The sequence below is a fragment of the Toxotes jaculatrix genome, chromosome 14, assembly GCF_017976425.1.
Source record: "Toxotes jaculatrix isolate fToxJac2 chromosome 14, fToxJac2.pri, whole genome shotgun sequence".
NCBI classification, from domain to species: Eukaryota; Metazoa; Chordata; class Actinopteri; family Toxotidae; genus Toxotes; species Toxotes jaculatrix.
In genome coordinates this window covers 2,448,317-2,464,476 of record NC_054407.1, presented here as the reverse complement: position 1 = coordinate 2,464,476, position 16,160 = coordinate 2,448,317, and the positions used below count along the sequence as shown (strand labels likewise).

Here is a 16,160-nt window from a genome sequence, read left to right as displayed (position 1 = left end):
CAATGATTTTTCTGCTCGATGTGATTAATGTTAATCACATCGAGCTAATGTTTAACAACACAGTAAAAATACAAAACAAATACTAAATATAAGTAAAGATACACTTTTATTAGTCCCACAATGGGAAACTTGCATCCCTCACAGCAGCAAAGAGACAGATTCAGGCACCCAAAATATACAAATAATCAAAAATATAAAGACTCAACAAACAAGCCAGCAGAACAATGAAGCTTTTATCCAGATGATGGGCTGGTTCAGGTTGAGAATTTTCTACCACTAAATCTGGATTAATATCAAAATCTGGACCAAACTGCACAAACTCATAGATCTCAACGTCATAAATATTTATACTATATATTTTTTTAACATCGAGATCCAAACATTATTTCATGAGGAAGTGACGAAAAAAACACCCTATCTATCAATGTTTATGATAAAAAAAAAAAATACCTGGCTCCGGCCCTTTAACTGGATCCGCACCCAAATTCCTACATTTTAACGGGATCTTCCCTGACCTTCCAATCACCAACCACCAAAAATAATAAAAAAATAAACACACAACACAATAAACAGATACGGGTGAAAACACAAAGTCGCTAGCGAAGGGAAAAAATAGATCGTTATATAGTATTATTATAAGGAATGCCGGTGTACGAGCCTGCACTCCGGTCCAGCAGGTAGCGGTAAGACACCGCCAATAAATCCAAAGAAGAAGAACAGAAGCGGAAGTGAGCGAGTGCGGAAGCGGTAGGGCTGCAAACTGGACAGCCGAGCTGCGAATACTTGCTGAAAGCCTTAAAGCCTGTGTGTCTCCGAATCGCCTTTACTTCTGTGTCCAAAATGTCTAAAAACACAGTGTCCGACCGGTTCAGGAAAGTAGACGTGGATGAATACGACGAGAACAAGTTTGTGGACGAGGAAGAGGGAGGAGAGAACCAGGGTGGTCCGGACGAAGCAGAAGTCGACGGTCTGCTCAGACAATATCCTTCAACTTTTTTTTCTTTCTTTCGCTGTGTTTTAAGTTGACTTTTCAGACAAGGGGACACGAAGCGGCTCAACACGGGGCTCATTTATCCCCGTGTTGAGCCGCTGTCATCGTGTGGCTAGCTAATTGCTATAATACGGATTCGGTTAGTTAGTATTTCTCTATTAGTGCATGTTTTTACATGTTCAAAAACTATATCTGATTTAAGTTCTTAATTATGCCTTCAGTTAAAAAGAGACAGGTGTGACATTTAAATGTATTCTGTGCAGTTAGCGGTAAGTTTCTGTCGAGTAGCTGTCTAAGTGTCGTTTCCGGGTGTCAGTTCACAGGAGGGTGTGGTCCCCTCGGCGGCTTTCATGTGGAAGCTGTCGGTGTTTTACACACGTTTTAAGGCTTTTATTCTGAAATGTCCCGTAATGTGTGTAGTCCAGCGCGGTGCCTGCAGCTTTAACCAGGTCTCTGTTTTTATACTTTCTATGATACTACACCAGTACTCCACTACACTTCAGAGGGAAATATGCCGTTCACTCCACGACAGCTTACAGCTCTAATCACTATAAGATCTCACTTTGTATTACAAAGTGTGATCAATCAATCTATGGTCCACCGATAATTATTAAACCACACAAAATATACAAAATAGTCCACATTAGCTCCACCTCAGCCAGCTGCAACCTTAAAATCCTGCTTACAGTTCAGTGCAGTCATAATAATAATAATAATCTAATATGACTTTGTGGCCTTTTTATTGAAAAAAGACACCACTGTAATAATAATAACAGTCATTTGAATAGATTTAGCTTGTAATACCTACACTTTTACTAAGTTTTGAATGCAGTCACACAAAATACCTTTCAAATAGTGTCCACGATCACTTGAACAACAGGACCTAGACCTGTATTTAATTAAGACTGGTTATTAGAGACAGATCTGTTAAATAAATATGTTGTTTTTATCCTTTAAGTAACACTTCCTGTAAATATGTTTCACAGTAAAACCTTTCCAGAGCCTCAATGAGTTTAATCCCTTCACCTTACTTTAATTGTGAAAAATTTTCAGGAGGATTTCATTAACAGTAACTTAACACCATGAGTAAGTCAGGTAAAGCAAAGAAGGCAAAGAACAAATGCTCCCTCATTTCTTTGTGTTTAGTTTTTTTTTAAAAACGAAAAAGAAATGTACATGTATCTCTGTCCTGTGGAACTCTGTAGTCCTTGACTGTTGTTCTGTAGGGGGAACATGAATGCAGCTCTCCATGCTGTGCTGAAGAACCCTCCAATCAACACCAAGAATCAGAACGCCAAGGTATCAGTATTTGTCTCCTCCGAGCGCCTTCATGTGTCTGTAGTAACGACCACAGGAGGTGAAGTTAGAGAAAACAGCTTCTCCACATTTGACTTCTGACGTTCACCTCCTCCTCGTTGCTGCTTATCAACAAACCTATGTTATGAATGGATGAGCCACCTCTAAAATTACCATTACTTACCGGTACATCAGTAGCATTACCCTCAGCTGTGGTTTAAACAGATGATCTCATTCAGATTTTAATACCTCTGAGCATCAGCAAAGGAAGGAAGTGCTGAAAAAGAAGAAAGAAAGAAAAAAGAAATTAGCCTTATTCAGATATCAGATCATAACCCAGGTGTTTTAACATGGAATAGAGAACAAATGATATTCAGCACTGATGATGAGAAAACATTTCTTACTATTCAAACTAAACTCGAGTTGGAATAGGATTAGTAGTCAGTGTACTCGAGTTTGTCTTCTGATAATTCTCCTCGTAAAGTTAAGAAACTTCCTGTTTCTGTTTCCAGCCCTTCACATCTTCCAGTACCTGCGGGGATCGTACATTTACAAACAGCTCGTCTGTATTGTCCGAATTAAAAATGATGAACCACATGAAAACAAACTCCTGTTTGAACTGGAAATGACAGTGCGGGGCTAAATCTACAGAAACATCCACAAAAGCTCTCTCACATGTTGCTTCACTCAGCAGAGGAACCTGAGTCATTAAGCTGCATGTTGTTTGACAACATCCTCCCTCTCTCTTTCTGTGTGTGTGTGTGTGTGTGTGTAGGAGCGAGCGGAGCTGCTGGTGGTCAAAGTGCTGAGCAGCTTTAAGAGCAGTGACATCGAGAAAGCTGTCGGGTCACTGGACCGAGCCGGAGTGGACCTGCTGATGAAATATATCTACAGAGGCTTTGAGAAACCCTCCGACAACAGCAGCGCTGTGCTGCTGCAGTGGCACGAGAAGGTGCGTGGGAACACAAATGTAGTACAAATTCCAAGGGAAGATTTAAGCATCAGATTTTTCATACAGTTTGATGCAGAACTTTAGGCCCTAAACTCCATTATCATCAGCCCAAAGCTCCTAATGACAGCTCCACTCTTAGAGTCAGTTAAGGTCTTATGAGTTCATGATGTTCTGAGACTTTACAGCTAGAGGGCGCTCAAACTTTCTGCATACTGTTGTGAGTGTTTTTAACAGTTCTACAGCAGAATATATCATTGTGGAAATTAGCAACAGAACAAGGTGCAGTGATCAGAGAAGGCACAAGGTTTTCCTGCTAAACTGACAACTAAGAAACCTGAAAGCAGGAAAGAGGTTCTCGATTTCAGCTTTAACAGATGTGCTTTTGTTTGGTTTGTTCCTCCACACATTACAAACTCTGTGGCTCAAAAATAAGAGACAGTGGACTTCTTATAAAATTTGTGTGTGCGACCGTCCATCAGAATAATCTAATGTAGAGGAAGTGGTTTACGAATGGATTATGTGTAAATCCACAGAACCTGTGGTCAAAGAAAATGTAAACATTCAAACCCTGCAGATGCAATGCACACACATATGTATACATATGCATACATACATACACATATACATATATATATATGTAAAAAAGTCTCCCCACAATGTTTTTCCCCACTGTGTGTTACATTGCATTTGATGTGATTTTTACCCTCTGTGTGTGTCCGTCCTCAGGCTCTGGCAGTGGGAGGAGTGGGCTCCATAGTCAGAGTCCTGACTGCCAGGAAGACCGTCTGATCGTCCAAGACCCCACAGAGTCCATCTGCAATCGAACGTTGGTCAATGATCTGGCCAAACACAGTCACCGGAGCTGATGACGGAGACAAGTCTCTTCTTTTCCCGCTTTCAGACACAAGCCCCATCTTTTCTTACTGGAACTGAGCGTCTTCCTGATGCAGTTCTTTCCGCTTTTTTGTTTCTGCATTCACTGTTTTCAGCTGCAGCTCTGGGATGTAGAAGCGCTGGCAGTCAGACAGGAAGGCGCTGGCACCTCAGACTGTCTGCGTTTGCCAGCTGAGCAGAGAGAGGACACGTTTCAGATGCTTCACTCAGACACATCCTGTCCGAAGCGGCTCCTCGCGCCTTTCAAAACCGCTTCTCAGCTGCTCTGATGCCTCTGCTGGCTCACTCTATCACCTCCCCTCTTCTACTTCTCTCCTCCTTTTCCTCCTCCTCCTTCTTCCTCTCTGAAGCCTCTGAGTCATCCAGGTTGAGGAAATGGAAAAGTTCTTGGTTGGACTGTGATGACCTGTCCACAGGGCATTTCCCTGCCTTTTGCCCCAGTGCATGCTGGGTTCTCCCCCCCCCCCCCTTAACATTCTAACTTCTGAACATCTTTGTTCATTGACTATATTTTTTTCTATTTAGACCAATTCCACATTGCTGATATTGTTTCTTTTTATATCTGGAAATAAAAGAAAAGGAAAATGTTCTAAATCTGAAAACTGACAGGTTCCGTTCTTTCCTTGTTTCTTACATTACATTACATTTGAAATAGTTAAAAAAAAAAAAAAAAAATCAATATGTGGAGGTCAAATAAGTCAACTTTGTATTTTCTATCTTGAATCTATGAAGAGCTCTTTCAGTTCCTAACAGTGAAGAGGGCTTTCAAAGCTCATGATGGTTACGAATGGAATTACAGATTAATTGTGAAAGAGGAATTAGGAAGGAGTCCTTTAAGCTGACTGAAAACCTGCTGTTGTTTGGTACAGGAACAGTCAATAGCCTGGAAGTTTGTATGCTCATCATGTCTTGTCTTGTGTGGTTGCAGTATGCACACAACAGCACCCTGACTGAGTCACAGAGCTAGAAACAAAAATGAAAAGTGAAAACGACCAGTTACAGATGTTGTGTGCATACAACACACAACACAAGACATGAGAATACAAACTTCCAGGCTATTGACTGTTCCTGTTAACTATTAGTTATGAGTCACTGTTACCCTGCACTAACACGCAGTAAACTCTCTGAAATCAGTGAGAACACAAGCAACAGTACCCCGTGTTCCTTGCTGAACACACAAATTCAGGTTTATTGTCCAAATGGAAAGATGCAGTTTACAGGTTCCACATACACACACATACACACACACACACACACACACACAAACTAACCAGACGCAAAGGTAACCCAATGAGCTTCGGGGAGTGAAGCCGTTTTCATGGAGTAGTGACTCGAGCAGTGGCTTTACGCCTCTGACACACACCTGTCAGGACAGCTCAGCTTATGAAACTTAAAACGAGGAAAAAAAAAAACGTCCCTCATGGGTTAAATGAATCATTTACGCCACCATTACATTTATTAACAGGGAATTTCATTGAATTGGCACATCGATCTGTAGAAGAAGAACTCAACAGAAATCAAATGTGAACGTTCATTTCCATTCTTGACCTAATAATTCTTTAACCAAATTTTTAATAGATGTACTGATGCTCACAAACGTGGACTGAACCATCCTGAATGAAACTGAACACCTGATCTGTGCTGCCAAAGCCTCATTTTACAGTGATGCACCAACATGCTCCTCAATGGTTAGTGTATCTGCCCCTTAGTGGTTGCTAGCAGCAGCCACGGCAGTGAATTTTAGGCCACACTCGACATAAACCTGCATCCTCCTTCACAACACTGCTCATCGCATATGGAGCTTCATAGATATGAACTTTTACTACATTACTCTGCTACAGTACAAAAGCCTTACGTTGTTCCTTGGCCACAAATGGAAAGACCAGTTAAACAGAGCAACACAAGGTTTGAAACACCAGGCAACGTTCGTGTAATGGTTGTGGTTTGTCTAATCAGACTCCTTCTGAATGTACCAAAGCTGGTGCAGACTAAGGTGTGTAAGGATATTGGGATATTCACGGCAAAAACATGTTTGGCTTCACGATCACACAATCACACAATCACTCACTCTCTCACTCTCTCACGCCCTTAAACACATCTCTTCCAGGCTTTCTATCTTTGTGGAACATTCAGACCCCTCCATTAGCCACATGGAGGACAAAGCAAAAAGGTATTAAAACATTTGAAACCTCACCGAGTGTCTGTCCTCATACTGAAACACGACAACAACAAATGTACCATGACGCATTCTGTGATGTCATGTTGGTACCAAGTCTTTAAAGAAGTGATGGCGAGAAAATAATCCTGCTGTGACGGACCATCAAGCTCCACTGGTGAGTGGGTGGTGACATAACTTCAGAGGGAGGTTTGTTCAAACAGGAGACGAGATAGTGAATACTGTAACGGTCTGACCATCTATGGTGCTGCAAAAATACCCTCCCCACTCCACCCTGCTCCAACCGCGCACACACACACATACACACACACCTTCCTCTCTATGTTACAAAAGACATTTATAAAAGGACAAGCCATAGAGAGCAGCCACAGATATCAGAAGACAGTTTGTTCCTACAGGCAACAGATCAAGACAACAGCTACGAGACTCTGCCTCACGGCCCAGGGTTTCCAATCCCCCCCCCTCCCCGGCCATTCTTTGCACACCTCGCTGAGGGAACAGCTCAGTTGTTAGCGTGTGTTAGCACTGGTAGCATTGCAGTCAAAAGAGACACCAGGGCTCCATTTGTTCCGATTCAGTTAGCAGACAGCGCCATCCCCTGGCCAACAGACTGCAGCCATTCAAACTGTCACCATTCTCTGCTTTTATTTGAAAGACGACAGAGACATGTCCAAAAAAAAAAAACAAACCAAAAAAAAAAAAAAATAGTTTAGAGAACACTAGCAACATTATCAGGAAAAACAAAACAAAAACACCAATTTGTCTGCTTCAGTTTTTGTAGCTTCATATCGCTCTCTACTGAGGATGCAACTGGTTTTGCACTGCCCTCTGCTGATCAAGTTCCTCAGAGTGAACAAACATTTTACCGTCCAGTATTCAAACAGACTTGTGCCTATGTGATGACAGGAAGTAAGTCTGTGTCAGACAGGTCTAATAAGAGCTAGGGTTTATATATAGGTATGACTATGGAAGCTCAGAAAGGTCATAATGATCTTAATAATTTGATCTTAATAAATCTATCTGCACTGCCGTGGTTCTCAGCACATTACTTAGCATATTAGCACCACCTGTAGATCAGTGGAAGGGTGTGGCAGGATTGTGTACTGTGCTACTCACGTGTGCACAAGTTAAATACAACAGGAACACATATATGGAAAAACAGCTCCATAGTGCTGGTATAGGTGCTGGAGCAGGAGCTGGTAAAAAAAAACAAAAAAAACAACAAGAAACCTTGAACCACTGCTGATTACTTCATGTTGAACACTGAAATATGTTTGAATTTCTGTAGTTGCAATTCCCTTCTGGCAACCTGTACATCAGTAGATCATTTCAAGTTGTGTAATTTCAAAAACCTTTAATCGCCACAAATTCAGACAGAAATTTTATCTTATTTAACCTGATATACAAAAACAAAATGTTTAAAACTGCTCAAAGTACGTTACTTTTGGGTCTAAAATTTCAAATTTAAACATTAAGTCGTTCAGATTTGATTGGTGGAATTCAGACATCAAAGTTCAAACTTAAACATTCAGGTTATACCAAGGATTATCAGTCGAGCCTTAATCCGTCTCATGTGATCAAAGGAAGACGTTTTCAGATGAACAACTGAATTTCTGAGAAAAAAAAATGTAGTTTTTAAAACTGCAAAACTGAACACTTCAAAATGGGGAATTCAAACCACAGAAATTCAGACGTTTGCTTTTCAAGGTTAAATATTTCAATGCTTCAAATTCAGTGGTATTTATATCTTAACATGAATTTAAACTCCACAAAAAGGTTTTCAGCTGGCTTTAACATTCTTATTCTTAGTTATTATGGCCTCTCTTAGCTTCCATACATGTCAGATTCCTCTTCCATGGGCATGTAGAGCTGAAAAGCACATGTCCATCTGCTGTATATGTGTATATGTCTATGGGGCATTTACAAAGTCTGCATCGGCCAGTGCATATGGCATCCTATTAATGCTGCTTTCTAATTGGTTAGTTAGTAGATGTGGGCTGTAGCTGAAGTCCCATTTTCACTAATGTGGTCCACAATTTCAGACCAGCATTTCAGAACATGGACACAGGCGGCAACAACTGGTGGGGTGTGTCTCACCTCGGGCCGCCATTTTGGATGAACAACCAAAGAAATGTCACCATATTTCCCTCCCGACTGGGACAGACCAGAATCACACAGCATAAAAAACAAAAAAAAAACAAACGGGGCCTTTGCTGAAGACAAATACAGTATCGCACAGTTTCTTTACTTAGAAAACAGCACATTGCTACTTCAGACTGTGAATGGACCCTGGTTTTTCTGAGTTGGAGAGAATCTACAGTCACGGTTAGCAGTCCGTTACATGTGATTTACCTGCTGTGTACCTAGCTGCTGTGCTGATCTGCTACCTTCTACTCAGAGAAAGATAGAAAGAGACACATAAAGATACAGAGAATATAAAACAAGGGTTTTTTTTCTTTTTACAAGAGTCCTTTCGAGGGTCTCACCAACCCCCCCTAATCTCCTTCAAACACACACATTCCTCTCCTCTTGTTTCTGTGTGCGCAGGTGTAGCCAAGTCCATCTGTTTCCTTCCTACTGGTGAGTGTGTGTATGTGTTTGTGTGTGTATATGTATGTGTGTGTGTGTATGTGTGTGTGTGTGTGTTTGATGTGTCTACTTGTGTTCTTTAGTAGGGGCAAAGTAGAGCTCCATGGGTTTGTTCACCTTCCAGTACTTTTCGCTGACCAGCTCCAGCGAGAAGGAACCATTCAGAACCTGTGGACAGAGCGCAACACATCAAACCTGTCGTCATCACGTCTGTGAGCTTCAGTCCACGTTTATTAGCAGAGCTGTTCCTTCTGAGTGAGCAAGCAGACTGGTCTCCACTACGCAGTTTATTTAAGCAAAACGTGACCTTCTACTGTTCTCTACTATTTCTTACTTGATATAATTCCCTGAAATTCCCACAAAACTCCACTGAGAATTTATCTTTTTTTTTCTTTACCAGCTTCTACAAATCTTTCAAGATTTTACACAGCAACTTAACATCAGATTTTAGTTTGAGCACGTCCCTTTTACATATTCAAACGTGGTTTCAAACCTGGAATGTTTTAGTGAGCGTTAGGCAGATTGTAGATCAGAGACAGTACCTAGTACCTGGACTTCCACTGTATGTGGTGATCAAGAAGAATGACCAGGAGTCTCCATATCACAGAGAGTTTAGTGTTACGAAAATAAAGCAAAGTCCACAGTTTTTTTTCTGGGACACAATCTGTATTTTCTTGGAAAAGGAAAAGGTGCTGCAGTTGTAACGAATAATATAGACCACGAGTAATATCAACTGATTGCATAAATGTTTTTCAGGTGAACATTTAGGGGCACAGATATCTTTTTAAAGAAATAACATTAATGAATCTCTCTATTTAAACATTAAACACACTGCTTAAGACACAGTGGCCAACTTGGGACATAAAAACAGGACAGGGATGCACGGTGCTTCATAAATACAAGAGTCACGTAAAGTAACGATCAGCACAGGCTTAGAGAAGCTGCTACCTGAATCTTGTCTACGCTGAGCCAACAGAGGGATGGCTGTGGTTAGTATTTTATCAATCACAGTACACTACTGTTATCCATACTCTGCCTGTTTGGTACTTTATTGACTGTTATCAGTTTATTTTTATTGCTGAAAACAATTTTATTAGTATTTATTTATTTATTAGTATAGAGTTTGTATTAAGATACTCTAAGTCAGGAATAAATAAAAAAACTAAAAATAAAAATGGCAGCCAAGTCTTCTGCGTTTTTTGGTGAATAGATGATAATTGCGAGTGCCTATATGTGTGTGTACTCACAGTGAACTGGTTTCCAGCAGTGGGTATGTAGATGGTATACTGTTTCTCTGAAGCTGCCTCCACATTGACGGGACTGGCCTCTGCGTTTCTTCTCAGCTCCTCCAGAGCCAATCGGACAGCCAGGTATTTAGACAGGTGATCCACTGTAGCGTTACCAGATGTCTTAATGTAGCGAGGGACAAACTCCACACTGCAGACACACACACACACACATACAAACATTCATAAACAAACGGGGAGAGACTCATGCAGTTTACAGGGGCAGAGTGAGTGTTAGGCTATCAGTAGACACTACACTGTTCCCAAGCTCAGGGGGAGCAACAATAATTAATGCTGTGTTAAGGTGGTTTGTATTTTGAAGTTGTGTAGGAAAAAACAGACCTATTCCTAAAACTCAAGCTATATTTTCGTGTGACACTACCTGTTGTGACCGTCATCCTTCTCCATCAGGGTGGGATGTGGCCTAAACACCAGTTCTATTTCGCTTGCACCCCCGTCAATCACAGAGTCCCCGCCCCCATTCTCAGCAGCATTATCCATGTCCAGACCGCTGTCGTCACTCGTCTTGGTGCGTTTGATGCTCGGACCTGCCTCCTGAGGACACAGATGAAGGCCGCACACACATCAGCATGAAATGTGCTGCGTTTGAAGTTGTTCCTGAATGTCATAATTACGTTGCTGTAACACAAGCACTAATTAGGCTTCAAATTACAACCACCGCACCCAGTGGCACAAAATATTTCCACTGGTCGCGCCAGTACAACTGATTCCCAGCTCTGTTTCTAAGGTCTGGCAACTGCTTTGCCTGTTCTATGTTATTATTATTTTGTTAGAATAAAAACTAAATAGTAATGTAGTTTAATGTCAGTGTTAGCAACTGCTACACCAAACGCACTCATGTCGTCAAGTGTGATAACGTGTTGTACATGATAAAATACCTGGTTGCTGTGGACAGAAGCGTTGCTACAGTGGGAGGAGTCTCCATTGTCTTCAGCTCCGCTACCGTTCTCCACTGTGTGTCTCTTACCACGCTGCAGTCTGACAAAAACAAATGCAAACCCAATTTATTAGACTAAAGACAGTTTCATGTGTGAATCTGCGTGATTCGTGTGAGCTGAGACTGGTCCCGTTTACCTGGTCATAGCCTGTATCTTCAGCCCCTCCTCTATGCTGTGGGACAGGGCTTGCTGGTTGTTGTGTTTGCTAATGCGGGCCAGCACTCTCTCCTGGTGAGCTTCGTACTCGTCGCGGCTGGGATAAATCTTACCTGAAATGGGGAAAAAAATGAGTTTACAACAAAAGTGTTTTGACTTAAACTGTGTAAATTTTCAGTTCGCCTAGATTTTTCAAATAATGATGAAACCCGCTTCTTGTGGTTACTTACTAATCAGAGCATCGAAATTCGGGTCTGGGCGCAGCGACCTCTTAGACACCAGCTTCTTACGACAGGTAGGACACTCTTTATTACTGCAAAGACAAAGACATTCATCTATTTCATCAGCTAAAACAATTGTGCTAATGCAACACTGTGGAGTACAATTATTAAAGCTACAGTATGTATTTTTTTCCTGATATGTTTTAGTTGAACCTTTATTCAGCATCCTTTAAAAGAGTTTATGGTAAAATCCACATTAGAACAAACATCACTGCTGACAGGAATAAAACCTGCTGACTAAGTAGGCTTGGCAAAATTTAATGGTGATGACCTGAATATCTGATTTGAACAGTAACACTGTGTATATCATCACATTAAGTTCACATTTTTTATAGTATTAAAACAACAGTGACATCGGGGTTCTACACTTTAATTTTAGGGTCACTGGTGCCCCAAAAGGAAAAAAAAATAGGGGCACAGATGAAAATTTAGGGTATAGTTATCAAAACAAAAAAAAAACAGAATGCAACTCTTTTTGAAACATTAAAAATAAAGTATGCATAAGATGCAGGGGTAAACAGACTTATCTGGTAAATTAAAGAATTTTGCAATGTAAGATGTGCTTGGGATCTAAAAAAGGACCAGGATGCATTGTGCTTCACAAACAACCACAAATACAGCCCTTCCAAAAGTAAAGTAATTCATTTTAGGCTTTTGGAAATAGGGTTTGATGGCATTTTTACCCATTCTGAATCCAGTTTCATGTTAATCATGGCATTAATGTTAGTCAACGACAACTGATGGTTGTTATCAGCGCTATGTTTTAATACTGTTTTGCATAGTGTAGTCTAAGTGATGGGGGGTATCCATGGCCCTTGTTCTGTTTGACTCTAAAGTTCATCTAAATCCAATTATCTGCACAGATATGGGACTGAGGATTTCGTGTGACAGCTCCTTTTACAATTGAAGCGATCAACAGCACAAGGGCTTGTGAGCACTGTTTTATGATACACATGGAAAAAATGTGAACTTATCCTTTGAACAATAATTCTGAATCAAGCAGGCCATTTTTGTACATAACGTATGCTCCAGTACATCACCATTAACTTCATGCTTACAATGACATTAGTGTCAACCACTAGCTCTGATATGATTTATTTTATCTGACTGTGGACACCACACCTGACACTTCCCTTCCCTCTGAGGTCACCATTACTCATTCTGTATATCTCTCACTTTCGCATTGCTCAGTTAGTTCCCACACTGAAGTGTGATAATCAGAAACCTGAATATCACACCAGGAGACCGGGGGTGGGGCTCTCCTGGTTTCTACTGCAAGGTACAAACTCACCCAGATCTCAAAGCTGTGATGATACAATCAGCGCAGAAGCGGTGGAGACATTCTTTAGTTGTCATTGTGTTCTTCAGCATGTCCAGACAGATTGGACACATTAGTTCGCTGTGCAAGGACCTGGGCGACACTGCTATCTCCAGTCCATCTGTTATAGCTTCCTGTGCCAGTACGAAGCAGATCAAGATGCAGTTCAGTACACACACACACATACACTTGTCTGTGGAGTGTTACACAACTGATACAATGCAAGTTCACAGGTCTGACTGATGCTTTTAGGTCCTGAAGTCTCACAACCACAGCAACTGTCGTCATTTTGGACATTGCACACCTTTATGTTCTATTTTCAGGAGCATAGGGGTGCTCCACACCCACACAACTGTGTTACAAGGAGAATTATGAACTGATTGTGCCTTAGGTATATGCCCTATGTACTGTGGATGTTAAGGTTTCTGACACAACTGACTGAAATGTGAGACAGTACTCTTGAGGTTTAAAATTTACTCTTGACCAGAAACACATCCACATGTTGTGTGATTTCTAAAATCTTAAATACTGGCTAAATAAAAACAAAAACAAACAAACAAACAAAAGCAAAATGATTTTGATGAGTCAGCTATGTGAGTGAACTGTGACTGATATGGTGTGGACCGTTACCTGTGGAGTTCTCTGTAGCTCATACAGACTCAGTTCCCAGGTCTTACTGAGGGGTTGAACCCCGTTGGTCTGAACCGTCTGAGTCATCGCTGCAAAACTGAAACACACAAAAACACATTTTCTTTCTTTCCTTCTAGGATGTAATAACGACCGCAGTTTAAGATTACCAGTGGGAAATTTTGGTTGCATACATGGTAAAAGGTCAAAGACACTCTGACCTGGGAACAGGAGGGACAGAATCCTGCAATTACTGGACAACCCACTGTACCTCCTGAGTTTAACCGGCCCTGGTAATGACTACTGGAAAACACTTGCTTATGTATAGTTTTCCTATTTAAATGAATTAATTGTCAAGTGTTTTTTTCTCATTTCTTCTTAAGTCATCACTTATTAAGATAATATTTATCTCGTTTTCTTTGAATTTTACATTTCATAAGCCATGGAGCTTAGAAAGTTAAATCTAATCAATACAGTAGCTTACATAACAATGCACCATGCATGTGTTCAATGAGGCTTTATTTAATATAAAACCAATTTGGTGCCACACTTTTTTTTAGCTACTGCCTCCAGTTTTGTCTTACAAGATATTCAGATGTTCAAAAATTACACAAAGCCATATCCTGGAATGCTTAGACAGCAGTAGATGTACCAAAACATAATTTCTTACAGGCCAAGTTCATGCTTTGGATATGCTAAGTCTATGTTAATAAAGGTTACAGTGCAATAAACAAAAGTTTTCACAAATGAAACGCATGTAAAAAAATAAATAAATAAAAAGCATTTGACAGCCTGAGACTTTTAAACCCATATACCCCATGTTCACAACATTGTTGTTTTATTTCTTACCCAGATCTGACTTTCAACTGCACATTTATGTTCAAGTTAACTCCATTGGTTAGAAACATCTAATTAAAGCATGTATGCCCTGGTAAATCTAAATGAAACAGTGATTTATATTTAATAAAACAGAACAGTTTTCTTAAATAATTATTTATATAATTTTTTTTTAATTTCTAGTACATTTTAATTAATCTGAAAGACAATCAAAAGCTTATGTTATTTTACTGTCATTGGTTTGACAGCAAAAATTAAGGTTAATATTAGAAATTCAAATCATACAATGGACTAAAAATTTAGAAAAGGGAATTTTTCCAAATAATTTAGAGGGAGTCTGGGAAATTAGGAATAACATGCAGTTTAGTTTGAATGTTTGTACTAATCCAAAGACAATGATTTCAATTCAGTTAATTTCAGTTGACAGTTCAGAGTTGCTCTTTCGTCAAAGCACCCGAGACCTTTGTGCGGTGTATAGCTTTAAATCATGACCAAAATATCTGTCAGTCAACCAGATGCAACCCACATTGGATACTAGGCCTGACGGGATATGTGTACACCACACTGTTTCTTAACAGCCCGAAATGAAAATAATAATAATAATAATAATAATAATAATAATAATAATAACAAACAAACAAACAGGGAGGGAAACGAAGAATAGCAGTTTTTCCATATCTATTCTCTGAATGCTGCGTTTCTATAACCATACTGCCATACACGTGACAGAGAAGAGGAGACAGTGGGGGTGGTCCAGATAAAACACACTGGGTGGCTCAAGGCAAACTGCTGTGTCTTTTAACGTGCTTAAAATTTATAAAGGAAAACAACATGAACAACGGTTACTTAAACCCTGGGACAGTTTGACTCCAACGTATTCAATATCTGTGCCGCAATCATCAATTCATGTCAATAAACAGGAGCCCAGTGTCTTGTAATTACTGACTCAAATCAGATACATGTTGTCTTCGGTTGTTGTCTTTTATACAGTTTTGCTTGCTAGCACAAGACGAGGAGGAGACACTGACACTTGATTCGGGACATCTTATCGGCACTGGCTATTCAACTGGAGTTAACAGACAGACCCCACGCACAGATTTCAAGTAAAATCTAAGGGGCTCGGCTAATGCTAACTAGCTACCACAGAGGGTAGCTATTCTTCGTAACGCTAACATTAGAGGCAAAATAAGCTTCAGATATAGCACATATGAAACCGACAGAGGACAAAGCGCGTACAGGTGTGCGAAACAGTACCCTCGTTTCCATTTAAATCCAACAGTTAATGATACAAAACGCTAATATCTGAAATATTGCGAGGCAGTCGTGATTGTAATTTGTCGCTGTGACAGAGGGAAAAACAACAACAGAAAAAAGAGCCGACGCACCAATCTCCTGAGGTAAGCTGGCTGCTGTTTAAACCTTATCGCCCACATTTAAACAGTTGAAACGGTCAATGGTACACAAATACAGACATAACAGCGAAATATTCCTAGATGGTATAAAATATGATTGTTTCTGTACTTACATTTTCAGTTGTGTGTACGAGCCGATCCAGCCAGCGCGTTCAGGAGAAGGCAATATGGCGGACGCACCAGAAGCGATGAAGTCTGGGAAATTGAGGCGCTGTGCCAGAGGGGCCCGGGGTCCCATATCAGACAGGAATGGAGGGGCATGGTAAATTGAAAACAGCGGACTCAATGGGAAACAAACTTCCGTCCAAAGTCACAGAATTTGCGAAACATACAGCGCTCACGGCCCCGGATCTGAATGACCCACTGCTAAATCACACTCTGACTGA

At 40.5% G+C, this 16,160-nt stretch overlaps 2 protein-coding genes across 3 annotated transcripts; one reads left to right on the top strand and one right to left on the bottom strand.

Annotated features, from left to right (window-relative positions):
- Positions 1 to 723: 723 nt before the first annotated feature.
- Positions 724 to 4,722, top strand: LOC121193648 (actin-related protein 2/3 complex subunit 5-like). The gene is made up of 4 exons (XM_041056054.1): positions 724 to 980; positions 2,218 to 2,290; positions 3,063 to 3,239; positions 3,966 to 4,722. Exons 1-4 carry the CDS (start codon positions 841 to 843, stop codon positions 4,026 to 4,028), a joined length of 453 nt encoding a protein of 150 aa, XP_040911988.1. The 5' UTR covers positions 724 to 840; the 3' UTR covers positions 4,029 to 4,722.
- Positions 4,723 to 8,672: 3,950 nt separating this feature from the next.
- Positions 8,673 to 15,940, bottom strand: rnf2 (ring finger protein 2). 2 transcript variants are annotated; one of them, XM_041055908.1, is made up of 9 exons: positions 15,888 to 15,940; positions 13,529 to 13,625; positions 12,872 to 13,032; positions 11,530 to 11,612; positions 11,280 to 11,412; positions 11,084 to 11,183; positions 10,567 to 10,739; positions 10,146 to 10,335; positions 8,673 to 9,066 (listed from the first exon to the last, which is right to left on the bottom strand). In XM_041055908.1, exons 2-9 carry the CDS (start codon positions 13,613 to 13,615, stop codon positions 8,965 to 8,967), a joined length of 1,029 nt encoding a protein of 342 aa, XP_040911842.1. In that variant the 5' UTR covers positions 13,616 to 13,625; positions 15,888 to 15,940; the 3' UTR covers positions 8,673 to 8,964. The 2 variants fall into 2 exon arrangements, with proteins under 2 accessions (XP_040911842.1, XP_040911841.1); XM_041055907.1 differs by having other exon boundaries at positions 12,872 to 13,038; positions 15,888 to 15,934.
- Positions 15,941 to 16,160: the final 220 nt, after the last annotated feature.